General features: G+C 42.7%; 1 protein-coding gene across 1 annotated transcript; it reads left to right on the top strand.

Moving 5' to 3' along the window:
* Window positions 1-952: 952 nt before the first annotated feature.
* On the top strand, window positions 953-13,401 carry LOC132020868 (lysozyme-like protein 1). Its single transcript, XM_059404991.1, has 4 exons — window positions 953-1,108; window positions 1,606-1,764; window positions 12,463-12,541; window positions 13,332-13,401. Exons 1-4 carry the CDS (start codon window positions 970-972, stop codon window positions 13,399-13,401), a joined length of 447 nt encoding a protein of 148 aa, XP_059260974.1. The 5' UTR covers window positions 953-969.
* Window positions 13,402-24,350: the final 10,949 nt, after the last annotated feature.

Raw genomic sequence — 24,350 nt, 5'->3', positions numbered from 1 at the left:
AATACCATGACTTTTAAAAAGGCGGGCCCACGACATAGTGATGAAGGAGCTCAGAGACACACTGCGCTCGCAACACAACATTATAGTTTTGAAACAACATTTCTGCATTTGGGACAGTATTAAGAGGATGGAAGAAAGATAAGGTGCTAGGCCTTTTTGCTTCAAGAAAGCCCAAATAGTAAATCTTAAAGTTGTCCATGCCGACCCGTGTATATTTCATCTCTGGTTGAAACTGGGTCATGTTCCCCCAGGCATAGGGAATGCTTCAGTCTTTGTATTCTATTTTTTTCTATTCATATAATTAAAATGGGAATTCAGGAGATGTATCACCCCCTGTGGTTTCTAACTGGACATCAATAAAGGAGGGTTCATTTCTTTGCTTGCCTGACCCAGGGAACATAATAGTATTTGCTTGACAGTGACCATGTAGGAAAGTATTAAGAACCTGCACTCATTCTTCTTTATACTGTATATTCCTATACTTTGTTTCTGGTTCTAAGGGGTTAAAAAAAAAAAAAAAAACAGGAAGCGGAGGGATGGGCAAAATGGGTGAAGGGGAGAGGGAGACACGGGTTTCCAGGTAAGGGATGAATGAGTCACAGGAATAAAAGATATAGCAGAGGGGCTATAGTCAATGATACTGTAATAGCATGGAGTGACAGACTGTAGCTACACTTGTGGTGAACATGGCGTAAGAGATAAATTTATGACTTGTCAAATTACCCTGTTGTACATCTGACACTAATGTATTATAGCAATAAAACAGCTTTTAAGATTTAAAAATTAAAATAAAATGTAAATAATACAAAATTAAATGAACAGAAAATATCTCAGCTGGGCCACCCACAACCATGACAAATGTTTAAGTTCTCAGTGGCAATAGACTTAATCTCAGGACTCAGGACAAAGCAAGGTGGTTTGACCTGTTCTCCTGATCTTTGACAGGTTCTGCCTCCAACAGACCTGGGGATGAAGGCTGCTGGCATCTTGGCCCTGATTGGCTGCCTGGTCACGGCCACTGAGCCCAAAGTCTACACTCGCTGTAAACTGGCAAAAATATTTTCGAGGGCTGGCCTGGACAATTACCAGGGCTTTAGCCTTGGAAACTGTGAGATTTCTTTCTTCCTGTTCTTTTCCTATCTTTGGTCTCTCTGATGAGATGCCTGAGTCTCTCCAAACCCCCAGCTTTGCCTTGTCCCCAGCTGTTCCATGCTCTACCTACCCCTCCCAAGGACGCCTACTAGCTATCCACATATTCTCAAATGATGCTCCCTGGGGCACCTCTCCTCCTCCCTACCCCTCATGTCCTCACTCCTGGAGTCCTCCACAAATGACACCAGCAAGGGAAGGAGAAAACTACGTCTCCCTTGCTGGCATGGTAAGGGCAGACCTGACTTCTGACCTAGTCTGGGTGCAGCCACTGACTAGGTGTGCCACTTTGGAAGTGCCTCATGGGTGTGCTACTTGCCTTGTCCCCTCTCTCCCCCAAGTTCTGCTGGGACCACAGCATTATGGTAACATGTGTAAAGGAGCTCTCCTCTAAGAGCAGACTTGGAGAACAAAATGTATTTCTTTTATTGGCATTTCTGGTTTTTCCCCGTCTAGGGATCTGCATGGCATACTATGAGAGCCACTACAACACGACAGCTCAGACCGAGCTGGAGGATGGAAGCATCGACTATGGCATTTTTCAGATAAATAGTTTCACATGGTGCAGACGTGCTAAGCTACAAGAGAAGAACCACTGTCACGTGGCCTGCTCAGGTACACTTTGATTTTTTAAAAATAATGTCCTCAGTTCTTTCCACAGTTTGGCGACCGTGGCCATTGCTGCTATAAACATTGGGGTACAGATGGCCCTTCTTTTCACTACATCTGTATCTTTGGGGTAATGGCCACAGTTGCCAAACTGTGGAAAGAACCAACATGCCCTTCAATGGACAAATGGATAAGGAAGATGTGGTCCACATACACTATGGTCCAGATTCTGGTCCATCAGAAAGGATGAATACCCAATTTTTGTAACAGCATGGACGGGACTGGAAGAGATTATGTTGAGTGAAATAAGTCAAGCAGAGAGAGCCAATTATCATACGGTTTCACTTATTTGTGGAGCATAACAAATAGCATGGAGGGTGCCTGGGTGGCTCAGTGGGTTAAGCTGCTGCCTTCGGCTCAGGTCATGATCTCAGGTCCTGGGATCTAGTCCCACATCGGGCTCTCTGCTCAGCAGGGAGCCTGCTTCCCTCTCTCTCTCTCTCTGACTGCCTCTCTACCTACCTGTGATCTCTCTTTCTCAAATAAATAAATAAAAATCTTTAGACAAATAATATGGAGGACAAGGGGAGATGGAGAGGAGAAGGGAGTTGAGGGAAATTGGAAGGGGAGGTGTGAACCATGAGAGACTATGGACTCTGAAAAACAATCTGAGGGTTTTGAAGGGGCAGGGGGTGAGAGGTTGGGGGAACCAGGTGGTGAGTATTAGAGAGGGCACAGATGGCATGGAGCACTGGGTGTGGTGCAAAAGCAATGAATACTGTTAACGCTGAAAATAAAAAAAAAAAAATAATGTCCTCAGGAGACTGTGGACTTTGAGAAACAAACCAAGGGTTTGGGAGGGGAGGGAGTCACGGGGGGGCAGTGAGCCTGCTGGTGGGTATTATGGAGGGCATGTGTTGCATGGAGCACTGGGTGTGGTGCATAAACAATGAATTTTGGTACACTGAAAAAAATTAAATTAAAAAAAAAACTGCATGGAAAGAAACATCTTGCCTAATCTCACCTACAGATGAAAAATCATTTGAAAAATAGAGTTCTCGGGGTGCCTGGGTGGCTCAGTGGGCTAAAGCCTCTGCTTTCAGTACAGGTCATGATCCGAGAAGTCCTGGGATTGAGCCCCGCATCAGGCTCTCTGCCCAGAGGGGAGCCTGCTTCTTCCTTTCTCTCTGCCTGCCTCTCTGCCTACTTATGATCTCTCTGTCAGATAAATAAATAAAATCTTAAAAAAAAAAAGAAAGAAAAATAGATTTCTAACTAGAAACCACAGCGTAAGAGAAAAACAGCAAAATATTCCACAAGAGTTCAAAGAAAATATTAATCCAGAATTTTATGTACGGTAAAAATATTCATCAGGAATTATGAAGAAATCAAGACATTTTCAGATGAAAGAAACCTAAGAAAAGTTTTCACGGACCTGCCAACAACAATCGCTAGAGTAAATTATTGAGGCAGAAAATAAATTATAAAACAATGAATCTTACAACATGTCAAAGGAAGGAGTATGGAAGTAAAAATGAGTAAATACAATGGACTTTGCTTTTCTTGAATTTTCTAAATTATGTTTGATTGCTGGAAAAAATTATATTGTCTAATGTAGTTCTCGGTGTATATAGAGGAAATAGTTAAGACAGTTATACTAGAAAGGGGATGGCAAAGGGGCTTAATGAAACTGAGATTTCTACACTTCATCTGAATGAGAAAATTTTTCAGAATTAAAACCACTGAAGGCAAAAGCAAAACAAAAAATACACACAAAAAAAGAAGACTGGAAGACAACAAGCACAATGAATAGAAAACATTTACAAATATGGCAGATATTAATCAATGATATCAATAATCATTTTAAATATGAATGATCTACATATGCTAATAAAAAGACAGAAACAATCAGAAAGTAAAAAAAAAAAAAAATAATAATGTCCTCAGGGATAAAAGCAAGAAAGCTGTGGCCTACTTGCCCAGAGATGACTGACTTCTTCTAGGATGGTTTTTGTGAATCAACCAGAAAAATGGAGGGGTGGAAAAATTATCTTATTACCCTTTCATGCATAGAGACATTATGTATATTCAATAAGAAGGAGAAAACTGTTTGCCAACTGTGAAGCAATTTATTGAAAGCATGCATTGATGCTTCTTTGCACAGAACAAGGCAAATAAATATACTTTACCTTTTGTGAACAGTATAAATTAAGCTAGAATTCACTTCTAAGGCTTCTACTTCAATCATTTAAGAAATATATGTGTGCACAGAAAAGGCTGACGGAAAGCATCAGACATAAATTCTGGTATTAGGAAAGAGAATATATGCTTTAGGAAGTTAAAGGACTATAAACAGGTGTGGGTTGAGTGCTGTGGACTTCAGAGAACAAAGACCTCATTGATCAAATCATGGAAAGTCTTGTAGACACAATGATATTTGATCTAAGGCTTGGAAGATAGGTAAAATTTGGACATTCAGAGGTAGAGAAGAGTCATTCCAGGTAAAGGGAACAACAGAAGCCAAAAGGTGCATGTGGAGAGAGGGTATGTGGCACACACAGGGAGAAGTGAGACATTTGTGTTATCTGGAACAAAGGGGATGTTAAGACAAATCACAGGACCTAGGGTTGAACGGTTGATTACTACCTGATTATGAAGGGCCTGGGAAGCCAGGGAAGATATATGTACCGATTTCTGCCTGCAATAGGAAATCAACAGAGGTCAGTTGATTAAGAATTGTTCCAGAAGGATTAATCTGCAGACAGGGTATGAGATATTGCCATTGCAAAGGTTGAGGTGAGAGATAGAAAGACCTGAATGATGGTCATGGCTGATGGGATGGAGAACAGACAAGAGATATAGGTCCTGCCCTCTCTCTACAACGTGAGCAACACGAAGGCAAGGATTTTATCTGTTTTGCTCACTGATATATTCTCAATGCCCAGAAGGGTGCCTGTCCAGAGTTTTGGGGTTCAATAGATATTCATTAAATAAATGAATGGAAGGAATTAGGAGCAAGGTTGAAGATAAGGTGTTATAAGATATTCTGTGGCAAACTCCTTAGGAGCAGGAAATAAACTTTTAATTCCTCTTTGACACAAACACGATAATCAGTACATATGTTTGAATGTATGAATGATTGAACAATATGTCAATTTTCCAGTAAATTGTCCCTACACCTACATTATAAGAGTATGGTCACTAACTCCTGAAGAAAATCATACAATTGTCAATCAATTCCTAATTTAGAACATTTTTCTGTTGGGCTAAAATCCACCTCTTTCTAGCTTTCTTCCATTAATTCTATTTTTTCCTCCTGGGTTTATTTAAAACAAATTTGCTCCATTTTATACACAGAAACTTGTTAAGTGTTTGAAAATAACTAGTAGATATTTCTTATCTTTAATTTCTTATCTTCTGGGCTAAAACATTCAGTATCTTCACCTTCCTACAGATATGACTTTTAAACCCCTCCCCATCCATGGTCAAGTTCATTAGCATTCCCCAATAGTTTGCCAATGAAGTCTTCACTTCAATACAGCACCTGGACATGAACATTTTTAGAAGTTGAAAAGCAGGAGGACAAGGACTGGCTAATTAAGTAATTAAAGAAATCTGAGACCTAAACTGACAGTAGGAAAGACAAGAAGCAACCATAGAATCCTAAAAGGGCTCAGAAATCAGCAGGGTCAGCTAATTCTTGAAACTGGAATGAAAGTAGGTAGAAAATAGGAGAATCAATGAGAAGTCCAATTAAGGAGCAGCTAGACCATCTGTTTCCCTTCCTGACTCCATTCAGCTACTGACTGTTCCTCCCCAATTCTGGCAGAACACTGGAGCTTTCCTTTTTGGACAAGTGAGTAGAAAGTCAACTGAGGGACCTCAATAACCTGTGAATGTGAGAGTTTCACACTGAAGACACAGGAGATTAAATTAAAGTTACCATAGTCCCAACAACTTTCCTCCACTTAGATCCTAGAATGACAGACAGTGGCAGGCTATCCTCTCCAGAAGAGAAGATCTGCCCAGGAGAATTCAGACAGATGGAAAAGGAAATAACTAAAGATTCTGTGTAGGGGCTCTCCATGAACAAAACTAGCCAGGCTTCCTTATAGGAAGATACACAATTGAAAATCCCCATGTCTGTGTATAGAACACCTACGAATCAGTTCTTAAGTCTCTCTTTCTTAAATGGGTGCAGATAACCAAGAATCGCCAGACTCCATAGACATGTCATTCACATGCAAGAGTGAGACAAAACAAAACAAAAAACAATATGAGATAAAAGTAACTGTTTTAAAAGCAGAGATTATACAGGGAAATGAAAATTTCAAATGAAAAAGGGAAGTATCAACGATATCAACGATAGATAACAAGTCTTATCAATGAAACAAGAAAAGGATGCTTTATAAAGAAGAAATATTTGGAGACGAGCTCCTGGAAATTCAAAGTATGACTGCACACACACAAAAAATCTCAATAGATAAGTTGGAAGATAAGATTGAGGAAATCTTTCTAAAAATAGAATTAAAAAGAGATAGATGGAAAATAGGAGAAATAAGGATATGAAAAATAAATGAATCTGAATAGCATGTTTCAGCAGGATAGAAGAGAAACAGTAGATAGAATGAAATCTTTAAAAAACATTTCCAGGGGTACCTGGGTGGCTCAGTGGGTTAAAGCCCCTGCTTTCGGCTCAGGTCATGATTCCAGGGTTCTGGGATCGAGCCCCGCGTCGGGCTCTCTGCTCAGCGGGGAGCCTGCTTTCCTTCCTCTCTCTCTGCCTGCCTCTCTGCCTACTTGTGATCTCTGTCTGTCAAGTAAATAAAAAAAAAAAAAATAAAAAAACATTTCCAGAACTGAAGGGCATCTGTTTCCTATTTATAAGGCCCATCACATAATCTTGTTGATTAACATAGTTTCATACTAAGGCACATCCTCATGAAATTTCAGGAAACTAGAGAGAAACAGAATACAGTATAGTCTTCAAAGAGAAGATGTGTGTTTTTTGTGTGTGTGTTTATCTTACTTGATGTTCATTAACATTTTGGATCCCTGGGTTCGTAGCTTTCATCTTTTCTCCTTCTAAAACTTTAATGGTATATGTGTCAGATCATTTGATGTGTCCCACAGGTCACTGAGGCTCTTCATTTTTCCCATATTTTTCCCTTTATGTGTTTTATTTTCAATAGTTTCCATCGCTATGTCTTCAAGTTCTCTTTTTTCCAAAGTGCTTAATCTACTGAATTCATTCATTGAATGTTTTATTACAGAGATCGTATATTTTTGTGCAAGGTCATTGCTATATAGCTTTCATTTCCCTCATTTTATTCATGTTTTTCTTTAAGTCCTTGATATAAATAAACATATTTATAAATTGTCTTAAATTCCTTGCCTGGTAATTCAATCAACTGTATCATTTCTGGGTCTTAACATTGACTGATCTTTTCCCTGGTTAGGGGTCATATTCCTATGCCTCTTTGCACATACAATAACATTTTGTTGGATCCTAAAGATAGTATATGTTACATTTTTAAGTGTCTGGATTATGTTTTCTTCCTTTAAGGAGTGTTGGATTTCATCTTGGCAAGTAGTTAATTCTGATCAGCCTGACCCTTTTAAGACTTGCTTTTAAGTTGTAGTGGGGAGGAGCACCTGGGTGGCTCAGTTGGCTAAGCCACTGCCTTTGGTTCAGGTCATGATCCTAGAGTCCTGGGATCAAGTCCTGCATCAGGCTCCCTGCTTGGCGGGGAGTCTACTTCTCCCTCTGACCTCTTCCCTTTTATGCTTAAGCTCTCTCTCTCTCAAATAAATAAATAAGATCTTAAAAAAAAATTGTGGTAGGGAAGTTTGAGAGTCATGTTTATGGTGGGGTTAATTCAGTGCTACTACCAACACATGCCTTTTCTAGTGTCTTTTGAATGTCCAGGGGTTCACCAATGTCTCTCCCTTCTGATTAGTCAGAAATCAAATGTCTCCCAGACCCGTGTAAGCTCTGTAACTGTAGAGGTCCCCAGTAATTGTTTTCTAGCTAGCTTCGTGGAGTCTTACCATTTGCAAGTCCAGTTTAAGCCTTTGGCCAAAGGTTCAGTGGAATCCCTACGCTGATTTCTGGTGTCCTTCTTCTGGGTGGCCCCTAACCTTCAAGTATTTTTCTCCACAAATTGCAGCTGCCTTCGCCTCTTACCTCTGTCTCCTCCACTTAAATTGCCATCTCCTGCCTGGGTTTTAACTTTCTGGTTTGGCAAATGCTTCTGGGCAGAAAGTCATGGTGATCATAAGACTCTTCTCCTTTGGTTTCTATCTCTCAAGGGTCATGATCCCACCTTGCCTTTTGCCTAACATCTGAAGATAATGTGCTCATGTATTTTGTCTAGTTTCCTTGCTGTTTACAGCAGGAGAGAAAATCTTCTCCTTCATGGCCGTGCTTGACTTTACATGCAGTTGACTAATTTAATATTGTTCAATTTGGTTTCAAATACGGAAGTCTGGGGCAAACCTATATCTGCAAGGCAATCTTGAATTCTAGAAAATTAAAATGTTGGATGGTTCATGGTTAGAGGTGAACGAACACTCATATCTGCTTTCTCATCATAAAGAGCATGAGATTTTTAGAGACAGCTTTAAAATAGAAAACAGGATGTTGGTTTTATATCTTAATCACCCCTCAGTAGCTGGCCTCCCTCAGCCTCAGGCCAGAGAAGCTTTAATTATGGACAATGTCATTCTGTCCCACGTATTACAGAAGTAGGGACATTTGTCATGGGAACCCGGAAACAAGTTAGCCTTATGGTCTCTTTATGAGAAACATGACGTTCCCTACATGTACGGGTCATGTGCACCTTTTGACCATCTTCCAAAGCCATGCCATCTTACTCCCAGGCCAAAATCTATTTCCAAAATTCCTGCCTACCATCCCCAAACTATTTGGACAGAATATTTTTATATATGCATATATACACACAAATAATAATATAATATCAATCTTTATTTTCCTTCAACAGCACAGACCTCTTTAAAGTAAGAGATGTTTAAGAAAAAGGAAGGTGGTTGTTGTCTCTTGTATCTAGCGTCATCTACTTTTATTACTCTCTATTTCCCATCAGCTGGGTATCTAACTTGGCCTTTGTCACTCCAGAGAGAGGAAGGAGATGTAAATTGTTGACATGATAGTGATACAGTAGGTGGGAAGCAGGAGATGGTGGGGAGAGACGCAGAGACATTGAAGCACAACAAACTTACCTGAAAATACCGTAGTTCTTTCTGCGTAGATTGCTGATGTTTTCTGTTGTTTATGTGGGAAAATAAACTCTTCAGTTGAATAATGCTTTGCTGTTCGACAGAACCCTTTGACCCTTTGACTGCAGAGACTTGTCTATTTAAAGTAAATGGAGCAGAAGCAATTCTTGGCCTGGAGCCTTAGAAATACTTGCTCTCTTGCCTCATTTCTGCCCCTCTGCTGCCCCTCTGTGGTGATTTCATTGTATTTTCACATCTCAGCATACCAGGTTCTCCATTCCCAGCCCCCATCTCCCTTCACGCATTTTCCCAAGCAAATTCAAAGTCACGTCCAACTAGCACTTTCAAGACATCTCATTATTGTTACAAAAAGCTACAGCGAAGTGGGGAACTAATAAACAAACTACAAGGTCTCCAGCACATGGGCCTGAGAACCTAATCCTCTCACCAATGGTACACACTATCTCCAGCCAAGCGAACTGCCTTACCTCCAACACAAGCCTTCCACATGACATTGTACTGTCCTGGCATAACAGAATATTCTCTATGTCTTCCCCACTATGGATAGCCTGTTTCTTTCCCACTCCCTGAGGGCCCACTGGACCCACTTCTCCTAGGAAACAGGCTCCAACCACTTTTAAACACAAACGGTATCTCAGCACTTACCAAGCATGTGTGCGCCCCAAATAAAGTGTCTCTAGGTAATTTGAACATGCAGCAGATACCAAGCACTTGAGTTTGGATGATCTCCTAATAAATAAATAATTACTCGAAAAATGAATATTTATGTTTTTATTCTCAAGTTCACTGGCATCTATAGTACTCCATAAGCAGGCCTCTTTGCTTACGTGAGTTGGAAGCAAGTCGTCAAGGACAATAGAAGTTAAGCCATGGCTTTGAATGCAGGTTCATTTAAAGGGCTGACCTTGGCACACACCCACACAGTTGTTTGAGGCTGAACACAGATAATACACAAAGAGACCTAACAGGAGCTGGACACACAGTAAGTTTTTAATAAACGTTGGCTCTTAGTAAGAACAATTACTATTCGAACTAATCTCTCCAGAAATTAGGCAAACAACTTATAACCTAACAAAGCTTTGGTTTTCACTGTGAATCAGATGTTACTGAATTTGCATAATGTCTCAATTGCTTATTCCCTAGAGGTTGTCATACCTTTTGTTAATTTTCTCTTGGTTAATAGAAGTTTGTTTTAAATTAAAAAAAAAAAAAAAGATTTAGAATGAATTTGCTCAAAAGAAATCTATCACTACCTTTATCTTTTAGTTAAGCTTATCTGAGAAAGCAACCCAATTAGCAACTACACTGGCATACTCAAGAAAAACTCCATTTTCAACTGAGTTTACAAAATAATTGTGTATTGTATTGATCTGTTTAGGCTGACATTATTCTTTTTTGGTTATAGTTTTCTGAAAATAAAAATAATGCATTTCTACTGTCAAAAGTTCAGAAATATGCAGTGAAGTTATAAGAGCCTTTTTATCCCACAATTGAGAGCTAAACCTTCAAATACTGGTAATGATGACTATCTTTTTATTTTCTCTCTCAACCAGTGCTGTCCAATAGTATTTTCTAGGTTGATGGAAATGTTCTCCAGCCATTCACTATGAGAACCACTAGCTACAATAAAGATTCATAAGGCATCTGAAATGGAGTGAGAGCAACTGAGGCACAAAAGTTCTGATTGTATTGATTAATTTAGATTTAAATAGACCCATGTAGGGAATGGCCGCCATATTGGACAGTGTAGCCCTAGGAGGATATTTTTTACAATACTGAGAACCTTACATTAGGAGCATTTTCACTATTACAAAATCTTCTCAACATTTGATTTTAAATGGCACTCTGTTTCATTCTATGTAAATATTATTATTATTAATGTGAACACCTCTCTTATAAGGCAATTAGATCTTTTCCATTTGGAAGTAAATTAAACAAAGCTACAGTAAACACTTTGTAAATAAATCTTTGTCTACATTCATAATTCGTTCCTCAAGATAGATCCAGAAAGGGGCGCTTGGGTGGCTCAGTAGGTTAAGCCTCCACCTCCGGCTCAGGTCATGATTCCAGGGTCCTGGGATTGAGTCCCGAATCGGGCTCTCTGCTCAGCAGGGAGCCTGTTTCCCGCTCTCTCTCTCTGCCTGCCCCTCTGCCTACTTGTGATCTCTGTCAAATAAATAAGTAAATTAAAAAAAAAAGATAGATCCAGAAAGAGAAATTACTAGGTGAAAGATTAAGAACAGCTTTAAGGCTCTTGACCCATACTATTACATTGCTTTCCTGAAAAGTCGGACCCATTATACTCTCACCAGCAAGCACTGAAGAATGCCTTTGTCCTTGCAACTTTGTCAACCTGGAACATTATCCTGGCCTAATTAATAAATAAAAATGATATCAAATAGTGTAGGCTTTTGTGTCTTTGATTGGTGGTGGTGGTGATGGGCAGAGAGATGGACCTCCCAGATTCGCCTTGAAGGAAAGATGTCTGGCTCTAACAGCGTCTGTGTAATTTTCAGACTATCTCCCTGGCACCACCTTTGGGGTTGTCTTAGCTGCAGAGGACTGCCCCATCTAATATTGTGCCCCTCCGGGGAAGTCCACACCTAGGGACTAACTGAGGGATTCATAAAGACTTAACCATTTGGATACCACTTAGGCAACTTTGATGGGCCTGCATTTCAACTGGACATCTCTATCTGCCTACTCCAGCTTCTGTCCCCTTTCTTGCACAGATGTGGATCTCTAAGAAACACTCTTCACCCCAAGCCCATGTTTGCATTTACTTCTGAAGAAGTGCAACAGAAATGATGTTGGACTTTATTTGCCTTTTTCTGTCACGTTTGCATGGAGGGTTTTGAGGCCGCTTCTGGGCAAGCAGGAAAGAATGCTCAGGCCAGTGCATTCATTTGCAATCTGAAGATCTGTTATGTATGAAAGCCCTAGAAAAACTAACAAAGACTAATGTGTCTGACATAAACATTTTTGCATGTAAAAAAACACCTTGGATGGATTTTTTTTTTAATGCACAAACTAGAAAGTTAAATAGACAAGTTTAATATTTATCTATAAAGAGATCATAAGTGCCAAAGCATTCCCAGTCGAGAAAACAACAACAAAAAAAAAAAACAAAAAAAACAACCATTGTACTGTCCTCCTACCTGTGTATTTCTTTAGGACACAGGAGACACTCTCCTCCTGTGCCTAAACATATCCCCCAAAACCCTTCAGGACCGTAACTTCAAGAAGCCCAAATGTGGCTACTCTACAAATTTAAAAAAAAAAAAAAAATTCTTTGATTTGTAAAAAAGCGCAACAAAAATAAGAACATGGCTCATAGTTCTTTCCACCCTCCTGTTCCAACAAGCAGTGAGAAAAGTGCAGAAAACCTGATCAGGGCTTCCCCTCAAATAACAGTCTCAGCTAATACTCTACTCTCTCTCACAGCCTTGATCACGGATGACCTCACAGATGCAATTATCTGTGCCAAGAAAATTGCTAAAGAGACAGAAGGGATGAACTATTGGTAAGAGTTTCCCCTTGGCCAACTTTGGCTGACGTGGCCAAAACCGACCGTGTCCATTCATCACACCTCATTGGGCACTGATAAGCTCACCTCTGCAGAGGTCCCATGATGTTAATGTGACCTTGTCTCCCTTCCCCATGAATGTGTGGCTGGACAGTGAACACGGTGAAGGGGGTTTCTATGGGGATGAGAGACAGTATGAGTCATGGCGGTTTGCGATTGCTTTTCACATTAGTATTCCAAACAACAGAGCAATTCCTCATGTGAATTTCTGGTGAAGGTCATACACCAGAGGAAAAAAGCTTGAATTTGCTCTCCGCTTGGATGAGATCTTGGAGGGCTAGCGCAACACTTTGTGGGGGGAAAGAACATGCAGTAGCAAGAGAAAAATGACCATGTCAGTTACACACCATCCACTGGAGGGGAGCTGCCTAGGACAATGCACAGACACGGTCTCTGGTGCTCCCAGTTACCCAAGGCTGGGTTTCCTGTGAACATCGCTAATCAGGTCACCCACTTGGGGAACCTGAATTTTCAGTGGTGTAGGTGTTGAACTAAATAATCCAACCCTATAAAAGTTGTGTTTACCTGTTGCTAAGGCTAATGAGGGCTAAGAGCAAATCTAGAAGAGAAAAGTCTTAAGGCAAAGGATAAAGTTGTCGGATCTCAGAAACAAAACTAAATCCTGGGAACCACTGGTAAATTTGGTTAATTACCTATGGTTTTGAACCTATGGATATTTGGATTGTCATGCTTCTTTCTGTTGTTCCTGTTTCCCTCTCCTCTTTAGGCAAGGCTGGAAGAGACACTGTGAGGGCAAGGACCTGTCTGAGTGGAAAAAGGGATGTGAGGTTTCATGAACTGGAACTGGACCCAGGAGGCTCGGCAACCACTCCCTAGGATTTGTAGTGAATGTCCAAGTTCTCATATCACCTTGTCCCCCCTTCCTCCCAATATTCCTTCTTGAAGTTGGAGAGGGAAAACTAAGTTACAGTTTTAAGGAAATAAATATTTCCATTTAGGTATCTTTACTTCGCCCTGACTCTGTTTAAGCGATGTCATAAAAGCACAACGGTGAGATTTGAAAAGTCACCTGCAAAATAGTTCTCACCCCCAAAAGAACAAAATTCCATCTTTGTCATAAGGATTCTTGGCTCTTTTGGCCCTGAAATGGCTTCTCATTTAAAAAGAGGACTCCTGGGGCATCTGGATGCCTCAGTCGGTTAAGCAACTAACTCTTGGTTTGGCTCAGGTCGTAGGGTCAAACCCTGTACTGGGCTCCACGCTCAGTATGGAGTCTGCTTCGGACTCTCTGTCCCTCTCCCTCTGCACCTCCCTCCTGCTAACTCACTCACTCTCTCTTTCTCAAATAAAATAAATAAATATTATTTTAAAAAGAAGACTCAAGGGGTGCCTGGGTGGCTCAGTGGGTTAGAGCCTCGGCTTTCAGCACTGGTCATGATCCCAGGGTCCTGGGTTCAAACCCCACATTGGGCTCTCTGCTCAGCAGGGAGCCTGCTTCCCCATATCTCTCTCTGCCTGCCTCTCTGCCTACTTGTGATCTCTGTCTGTCAAATAAATAAGTAAAATCTTTAAAAAATTCAAATCAAGAAGAGCAGGAGATGAATGACCATGGTTTGCTGACCTTTATCCTGAAGCCTTAGGTCATTCTTCTCTTGGTCAGCAGACACACTGCCTCTCCTTAACTTTCTGTGATATCTAGACAATCCTGATGGACACTCTAATGGGAATAAGTGGGTGAAGTTGCAGCCATCATCTTTAATGTTAGAAGAGTTCCCCATGTCCCAACATCTTTTTAAATTAAATCTATCAAATTCAAAACTAACATCATGGTGGCAAAATTGCTTCCAGCCTTAGACCTATAGATTTTGTTAGTTAGTTCTGGAAACTGGTGATTATCTGAAAGACACTTCCTTACCTGTAACACTGAGCCAAGGAGCTCAGATCCCAAAGAGCTGTTCCCAGAATACACTCTGCTCCAGGCAGGGATGGCTCACAGGGCAGGGTAGTTCCACTCTGCTGAATTTCCTCTCTCCCATTCTCTGTCCTGCTGGGGCAGAGGTGGTTGGGGCTGCCTTACTGCAACGTTACATAGCAAACTCAAGTCCAGTGCAATCTGACTTCAAGAATGCACTCAATTAGGGTTTGTTAAAGAAATGGTTATACCTACAAATAAGTTTCCCACTTAGAAGAAAGTCCCCACTGGTCAGACTGATGGATTTTGTGATAACACCTAACTGACCCATAAACACTCTCTCATTGCCAGCTGTCTGGACTCTGCCTGGCTCATGTCACATCCTGGCTTCACTTGGAGGCAGAGGCTTTAAAAAAAATCTGAACTGCTATTTGCCAAAAGAATATAAACTTTTCCTATGTGTCTAAACAAACATAATCTGGTGACAATTTAACAGGCATTTCAAACCATGGGAAAAAAGCTTTGGAAACTCGCAGAAGAATTGAAAAAGAATTCTGTGAAATGGCTGAAGAAAACATGAAAAATGTTAACTCCATTAATTTGTGCTTCTAGAAGTCTTGAAGTCTAGAAAATGCATCTTTCATTATCTATCGTCCCGTTATCCATCTGCCTTGCTGCCCCATTCTTAGTCAAACCTCCCTCATTAAACCGGTGATACTGTGTTCATTACCAAGGTTGGTATGGCACCTGGCACCAGCTGTTCAAACACTGGGGGAAATATTAAACAAACAAACAAAAACCCACTCGACTCCAAGAAAGGAGTGCTTTGAGGTTACAAGTAAAGAGAAGTTTGCTGGCCTTACAATTTGATCTATCTTTTCACAAAACTCATAACATTTCTAAGCATGTAATCCTATTATTTCTGTCCCTAAATGTTTCATTTATTTAGTATTTCCATAAAGATTTAGGATAAAAAAATTGCATTGTCCTGGATAATTTTTTGCAATTAATGATCTCAGAAATTTAAGAAGAAAATATTGCTCCTGTTCCTGAGTTATCTTTCTTTAACAAACGTATCTTGAAATAACAACTGAAACATATATTCCCTTCTACAGTTTCCAGGTTATTTGCAAATAGATTCTCCGTTTCTCCTCACAGACACCTTAGCAGCAGCTTACCACATGTCACTGCGGGGACAGTTGGATATTAGGGTTTGGAGAACTGCTTTGGTAGATACAGTCTTTCTTGGAGACTCAGCTCTGCCTGGCTCTTGGAACCCCTCACCTCTCAGCATCTGTCACTATGTATCCCAGCTCAGTCTCTGTCATTCTTCAACACTTTCTGTCTGGTTCAACCATTTTTTCTTGATGTCTCCTGAATCCATATACCCTTTCTCTTTGGGTGTCTTTGCTCCTGGTCCCCAAACCTGGAAGACTGTAATACTTCCCCATAGCCTCTACAAGCTCCACCCAGCCTACAGGAAGCCTCTCTGGTCCTCCAACCTCCAAACAGTCTTTTCTCTATGGTCTTTCCCAACTAGACACAGATGGGATCACAGAATGGATACAAACATGACCTTGCATTTGGAATATTTTTATTTTCCAAATCAGGTTCACATCCAATAACTCAAATGCTCCTTACAACTACCTTGGGACAAAGTGTAAAGTAATCTTCACTTTATACAGAAGCTACTGGGTTATGGAAATGGTGACTGTCTCTCTAAGATCCATGGTGCCATAGTCAGGAATCAGGGTAAGCCTGCCACCCTATAGGAATCCTCACAACTCAACGAAAGAACAGTGGCCTAGTTTCTTTAAAAAGACAGAGTGCCTGAGCCCCCCATCTGAGGTCATTCCCCACTTCCTTGAGGGCCCCAGTACAGCACAACCGTTAGCCAGTCCTGGAAAGATCTAGAAGAGAGTAGGAAATGCTCTTATCCCAAATCTAATCTCTCCAAGGTGAATTAAAGAAATAAAGACTACATTTGGAGACCAAGAAAGAGTTCTTCTGTCCTCCCAAAATAGATGGAACATGTTCTAGATTTCTAAAATTTGAAGCAAATGTATTGCATTGATCAACAAAAAAATTTACAGTTTAAAAATTAAAACATGAAAATTATTTTTTCCAGTGGTCAGGTCTTCCAAATGGCCACTCCACGCCCACTCCTCTGGAGTCAGGTTCTGCCTTTCCTCTGCGGGGCCGCTAGACTGCAGAGCATGCATGGCCAAGGAAGCGGCCTGGACATGCCCGTCACCCACGCAGCTGTTCCAGGGAGCATCCAGCTGTTGGAAGTTCCACACATGCAAGGGTCAGGGGATGGAAATCTCCACAGCTTGTTTGCCTGGGAGCCCCTTCCTGGGGGGAGCTGAGGATGCAGGAGGAAATCTGACTATAGCAGAATCATCGAGAACACAGCTGGGCTCCCAGAGGCACCTGGGGCAGCTACACGGCACTGTGACTCAGACAGGTGGCTCTGTCTCTCCCTCATTTTCCTTCCCTCTTTTCCAGTTTGTTCACAGCACAGGAAAGAGATGCTTGGACACCATCTTGAATCACAGACACAGCAAGCACATCTGTTTAATCTGATCTTTCTTAACAGCACGAAGGGAGGAAACAGAAGGCCAGAAGCTAATAAACAGTCTCAGAGAAGAGGGGAATGGAGGAGAGAGACAAAGAAGATATTTTCTTACACGAGACAGCAATTGAACAACTTTGGCCACGGGAGTCCCCTTCCTGGTGGACCCAAACCTAACACTGTGTCTTGACCAGGGGCTTCTGCATTGGCTTTATTTTCATAACTTTATCAGTTGGGCTCTGATTATAACAGAATACATATTCATTGTGGAACATATAGCAAATAGTTTTCCAAACAATAAAACTATTCTCAACAGTCAATGCTGCTATTAATACTCGTGGCTTTCCATTCTGGAAAACAGCATGGAGGTTCCTCAGAAAGTTGAAAATAGAGCTACCCTATGACTCAGCAATTGCTCTACTGGGTATTTACCCAAAAGATACAAATGGAGTGATCCAAAGGGACACATGCACCCGAATGTTTATAGCATCAATGTCCACAACAGCCATGTTTATAGCAGCAATGTCCACAACAGCCAAGCTACGGAAAGAACCTAGATGTCCATCAACAGATGAATGGATAAAGAAGATGTGGTATTTATATACAATGGAATACTATGCAGCCATCAAAAGAAATGAAACCTTGCCATTTGCAATGACTCGGACGGAACTAGAGGGTATTACGCTGAGCGAAATAAGTTAATCAGAGAAAGACAATTATCATATGATCTCCCTGATATGAGGAATTTGAGATGCAATGTAGGGGGATTGGGGGGTAGGGAAGGAAAAAATGAAACAAGATGGGATTGGGAGGGAGACAAACCATAAGAGACTCTTAATCTCACACAAAAAACTGAGGGTTGCCGGGGGACAGTCGGGGGGAGAGGATGGTTGGCTTATGGACCTTGGAGAGAGTATGTGCTATGGTGAGTGCTGTGAAGTGTGTAAACCTGGTAACCACAGACCTGTACCCCTGGGGCTAATAATACATTATATGTTAATAAGAAAAAAAATACTCTTGGCTTTCCTTCCATTGTTTTCCCCGTGTCTTACAGGGTTGGAATCAGAGTTTTAATTTTGTAACCCGATCTTTTCACTGAACATACCGCACGATTTTGCCCCATATTTGCTAAAATACAGTGCCTGCGAACAGCAGCACGGTGGCTGTGTGCCCCATAATCCCTTTCCTCTGTTCTCCCTTGCTGTGTACATGGCTCAACCAGCAACAGTGTCAGACCTGGACCGAAGGCCAAGTTGTGGAAAGGGCTCTTTCTTTTCTCACTGCTTATTCTCCTCCAGACATCACCCAAAGCCCACTGTCTGTGATTTTCCTGGGGCCCCTCTTTCCATGGACTCCTTGACTGCTTTGGGGAGAATGTGGATCAAGACCAGAAATAGACCGTGCCACATTTTCCAATCAGGATCCATTGAAAAAAATGAAAGTCCACACTGTCCTGGAAAACCCAAAGTACGTGGTTAGCCACGCTGTTTCACCTCCTGCAAAATGGGAAAAACATATTCACTGCACACACTCGTATGGAGGGTGAGCAATAATATCGGAAGCACATGGCACAGACCAGGTTTTGAGAAAAATTGGTGGAGTGCCTTGGTGACGCAATCGGTTAAGCACTGGGCTCTTGATTTGGGCTCAGGTCATGATCTCAGGGATGTCCACTCAAGCCCAGTATCGGGCTCTGTCCTGGGCGTGGAGTCTCCCTCTCCCTCTGCCTTTCCCCGCAATGAGCGCGCTCTCTAAGAAAATACACAGATCTTTTAAAAAATGGGTTCCTATTACTTCATTTCTATATTTTTCTGTCTTCGGTATGTTTAACAGGTGATTTCTAACAGGTATGGCAGACACTTCAATAGGATGAATTACATTTTGCATGAAAGAATGACATCTCCGAAAAGGGAAGGGAGAGAGCTTTCCTGAAAGAAGCTGCCCGTGAAACCGAGGCCACCTTTGTTTTACTTGGGTCCCTGCAGCTGACATTTCCAAGCTACAGGGTAAAAAGTTAAAAGCGCTCTGGATTCCCCTGCCTGCTCTCGACCACACCCCCACTGGCAACATAATTCTTGGTGAGGAAGAAAAAATAAATCTATAGTTGCCTTGAAAAGCATTCATGCAAAATAAAGCCCAGATTCATAAGTAATCGGACTTGTGCATCACTTTCCAAAACAGTATCCTGTTACGAGCTAAAGCAAACAGCGGTTTCAACCCTGAGAACTGACAGGCGGTTCAGAGGGCAGATTGGAAAAGATTAAATATTTGTGCAAAATGCCACATCCCCCTTCACAAAGAGCCGCCTGAGTCTGGAATAAAAGGAAATGGGAATCGGAGGACGGGGATCCAGGAACTGAGAAGAGAGTCTTATCTTTCCAGAGGAAGGGCTGATATTGGAGCAGTTGGTGGGGAAGGGGAGAGGGGCAGAGATGAGGTGGAGGCGGGTGCCAGCGCTCAGATCACTGCATGCCTGCGCCCAAGGCTGCACTTTTGACCCGTGCAGTAGAGTCCCGCCACAGGGGCTCAGGGGAAGATGGAAACAGGATGGTGAGAGCTTTGAGGCTGCCAGGCTGCGGTGGCAGAAAGCAGGAAAGAGGCATGCTTGGAGAAACCCACAGTCTGAGCAGTACTACGTTAACTTGTAAGGCTGGGAGGAGACAAAGATGGCCTGGGGCTGAGGCCAGTGAAACGCACTGTGCAAACTGGCAGTCCAGAGGCCCACCGGTGGAGCAAAGGACAGACCAGGAAGGGGAGGGGAGGGGGTTAAGAAAGTTGTTTAAAAACAGCAGTTTCCAGCTCTGCTGACAGTCTATCAAGGCTGAATTCTGCCTCTGAGATGTTTCGGTGTCTGCCAGGAACTTCGAATTAAAAAAAGGAAAAAAAAAAAAAAAGGAAAAATCTCATAAAATAGCGCATTCTGCGAAGGCAGTAGGGAGATTGCTGATAAGATGAAAATCTTTTAGGAATTGGGATTTTTTTTTTTTCTTTCCGTGGATTTGGAGCTCCAAGGGCCCCACCACGAAGACTAACACAGGGCACACCCCAGGAAAAAAACAGTGCCCAGAGCCTCTGAACATAGTTCAAGAAGAAGGAAAGACCATGGGAAGCACAGCCTGTGGTCCCAAGTGCTGACTCAGAGACAGCCTTAGATCAGTGGTTCTCAACCCTGGCTAACGCATCCGGAGGCTTTAAAAAAAAATGCCAATACCCAGGTCTGGCTCTCTTGTGTTAAACTAGGCTCCCTAAACTTGGAACCCTGAAGTGGGTATTTTTTTTTTTTTAACTCTCCAGTTCATTTGAATGTGCACCCAGGACCACGAAGCCTAAGCAAGAGATTTTCAAAGGGACTTGCTGTTGTACCCAGTCTCCCAACTGGGGGGGAGGGGGAGAGTATCAAGTACCTCCATCTTCTCAAGAAGTCATGTGCCTTGGGAAGGCTTAGAACCAATCCCAAGATCTGAGGAGCTGAACCTAGTCATCAGAGCAGATGCGGGGGAAAGGAGATAGAAATCATCCAGCTGCCAACAAATGTTTAAACCACCATGATGTGCCAGGCTCTATCTGTAAAGGTGACATAGAAGTAATAGCAGGAGATCCCAAGGCTCTGAGTGTCCTGGGCAGGGAAGGTTGACCGAACCGTGCACAGTCTGCAGTCTACAAGCATAGAGAAGGTTAAAGGACCATTTTCAAGAGGGTCTAAATATAAATGCAAATATTAAATAAGCACATGTCAAAGATTTTATTCAACTCGTTAATTAATGAGAAAATCAGTAAGACCTTAAGACCGGTTGAAAGCAATTTGAAGAGCTAGGTATTTACAGGCAATTTATGAAAGGAATATTATGGTCAGATTGCTGGGTTAAGATCCAAAATTAATATCTTAAAGGAAATAAACGATATCTTTTGGGGGCTTTTCCTTTTCCTTTCCTTTTTTTTTTTTTTTCCCCTGCCAAATTACTTGCCTTTCTACCAAAGAAAAATCTACAACTGAATAGGTAACTTCACTGACTTACCTATTGAGTTACCTATTATTGAGTCCAGGAATTTTTGAACAACGGTGAGCAGTGAGTTGAAGAAGCGCATTGCCCTAGATAATCCTCAGGGAAGCTCTTGTCCTCTAGGACAGTACAAGGACATGCTGCTCACTTGTCAGCCTTATTTCCAAGTTTTTGATCATTTTTCTTGATAGCGAAGGGCAGGTGGCCAGACTGCAGGTCCAGCGAAGGAAGGCTGAGCTGCTAACTGCCGAGTCCCCGGAGAGAGCCCGCAGTCCACGCCACGGTGCATCCAGCCATGGCCAGTGACATTCCCCCTGCCTCCAGCTTCCCCACCAGCAGCCTTCACAACTCACACCTCCATGCCTTGCGTCAACCTTCTAGCCCGGACCGCAGTGCACTGAGTCGAGAGCTTTTAGCAACACGCGTGCATGGGCCCTTTACCCCAGACCCCCTTACTGACCTGAGCCGCGATGGGCATCAGCACGTGTTGAAGCCACCTGTGCCTCCGACGAGCAGCCAGGGTGCGGATGCTGACCCGCAGGGGACCCAGCCGTCATGGGGTGCGGCCGGAACGGGAAGAGGACCAGCCGGGGAGTAAGAAATGTGGGGTCCAGTCCTGGTCTGGTGCGGAAGCTCCTGTTCCCCGATCCTGCCTCCTGCGGGGTGGTCAAGGGCACAGCCTCGCCTGCTGGGCAGCCCTCAGTTCACACCAGCTCCGCAGTGGGGCAAGTGACTCCGCGGCTCCCAGCCTCTGTGTGACAGACGGGGTGACATGCGGCACCTCAAAAGGCATGATGAGCCGAGAAGGGCTGCGGGAAAATTCTAGCACGTGGCAAGTACTCAATGAGCTTTTGCTGTGGTCATTAGGACTCAGTGCAGCAAACCTCCCAGGGCCACGGGTGAGGACCCACGCAGTGATGCAAACGGAGCCTCAGTGAACCGCAAAGCATTATAAGCTGGGGTGACTGTCACTGACTTCTTGGCTTTAATTAGGCTGAAGCCGGGACAGGCAGAGGACTGAATCCTGAGGTCCTGGGAATGGGACTGCCTCCACGCCCCACCCCTCCACACTGTCAGAGGGTCTTTTGAGACCAAAATGTGAGCGGGCTTTGGAAGCCCCATCTTAGATGTAGGACCATGGTTGGCCAAGCTGTCCTGGAATGGTTTGTATCTACTTTCTCACCTACTTTCCTACCTAGGACTTGGGCCTGAGTCAAACCTGAGTATCAGGGCCACAGCAATGATTGAACTGAATTGGTCAAATTAGGAGAGAAAAAAAAAATCAGGTGAGCACTACCTCCTGCTGGGTATTTTATTTATTTGACAGACAGAGAGACATCACAAGTAGGCAGAGAGGCAGGCAGAGAGAGAGAGGAAGGGAAGCAGGCTCCCTGCCGAGCAGAGAGCCCGAGGCAGGGCTTGATCCCAGGACCCTGGGATCATGACCCAAGCCAAAGGTGAGGCTTTAACCCACTGAGCCACCCAGGCGCCCTCCTGCTGGGTATTTTAAATGCTCCTACAGCAGGTTCAAGAAGAGCTTAGTGCATTCAGAAATACTTGGGAGGCATAGCTCACAGCCTGAGTACATTTTTAAAACTTTCTCTTTTGTGTCTTCTTTATAAATGTGGCAAATGCACCCTGAGAAAGCAGCTGAGCTCCCCAAATCCCTGGCCATGGGTGAATAGGAAGCTTGGAGCACGTACCTCCCTGGTTAGTTATGAATGAATCTCTTAGGTTTGAAAGCGCTTTCAGCACTTAAGGAGGTCTTGCTGTCTTGAATGGCAGCACCATTCAATGAACTCCACCATCCAGGCAGTAGCCTGGATGAACAAAGAAAAGGAAAGAGGTAAAGAAATAACAGCTAAATTCTCAAAACACCCTGCCACATTGAACATAAAGGAGAGCACGGGATAACAGTTGGCCTGCCGGGCAATCAGTGTTCCTTATGTGTCAGATTTATGGGGCATTGCAGAATGATAATGATGAGGATGATTAATAATAATAATAATAATAATCAATAAATGTTCTGGTATGTGAGGAACACAGATAAGGACCTTCCATACATATTGGCTAACAGAATCCCCTTAACGACCCCATGAAATCAATACGATTTTCAGTTTACAAGTAAGAAAATTAAAGTTGAGAGAATCTCATACACTCGCCCAAGGTCATACAAGCTCAGATAATCAGTTCAAGTCGAGGTCTTTCTGACACCAAACCCCTGCTCTTCACCATTGCACGATACTTTCTGAATATGCATCTCAGAACACGTCACCTAGAATGTCGGTTTCCTATTCCCCAGAAAAGGTTAACAAATTCCACCATGGGAAGAAGACAGAGTCCTGTTTTTCTCTGGGTACATCCTCTCCCAGTTTCACAGAATATGTAAGAGATAACCCAAGGTCAGGCCACAGGAAGAAGGGACTAATGGAAAAAAATCTAAATTGATCAAGAGACAATTGGACAAAACACATTTTTAAATTCACAAATTTTTCAGAAATCTCTTAGCAAGTACAACACAATAAATGTGTCCGCAAATTTTCACTCTGAAGGAAGGACCTAATTTTCTCCGATATATTCCTGACTTCCCCACCTTCTGACCTGGGAATTTCAACTCTGTACAGGCATGGGGTAATACACCCCGTCGGCTTCTTGTTAACTTCTGTCTTAGCAAGCAGCCATGCCTTCTTCAAACTACTACAAAAGTCTAAAAGGCAAAAGAGAGGAGGAGGAGGGCAGAGATGTTCTGACTCAATCACTGTATCAGAACACTAAAAAACAAGGGTCAGGAGAGTGACTGTCTAAAGTGGAACAGAAGCTTCTAAAAGTTCTGTAAAGAGGGCGTCAGTAGCACTTGTGGGCTTTTCGGAAAACGCCCAAACTTGGGATCTCCTGCTTCCCGAGAAGAGAGCTATTTCCTACCTAGGACTCCGTGACCCCCAGTGCCAAAAGCCCATTAGAATGTGACTTACATCCTGCATTTGACCCATCTGATCCACATTTTCCCCTGAGTTAATAATATGACCCCTGTGAGGGGTCTTGCTGTGTGTACTGATACTGTTTGTTAACTCTTCTATGGACTGCTGGGTTCCGTATTTAATTTCCAGGAGGAATTTCAGAAGGTCAAAGCCCCCATCGGTGAAGAATGCCACGTGAGTAATGAAACAAGGCGGGCAAGTTCACCCAGGAGGAGATGGCAGTCTTCAAGCGTGGTTGACAAAAGACCTTTAGACTGTAGACCTTTGGGGCCTGGGGTTGAGTGAACAGTGAAGAAAATGAGCTCAGGGAGAGGGATCC

Source organism: Mustela nigripes, chromosome 6, assembly GCF_022355385.1.
Source record: "Mustela nigripes isolate SB6536 chromosome 6, MUSNIG.SB6536, whole genome shotgun sequence".
Taxonomy (NCBI): domain Eukaryota; kingdom Metazoa; phylum Chordata; class Mammalia; order Carnivora; family Mustelidae; genus Mustela; species Mustela nigripes.
This window is presented reverse-complemented; position numbering and strand designations above follow the sequence as displayed.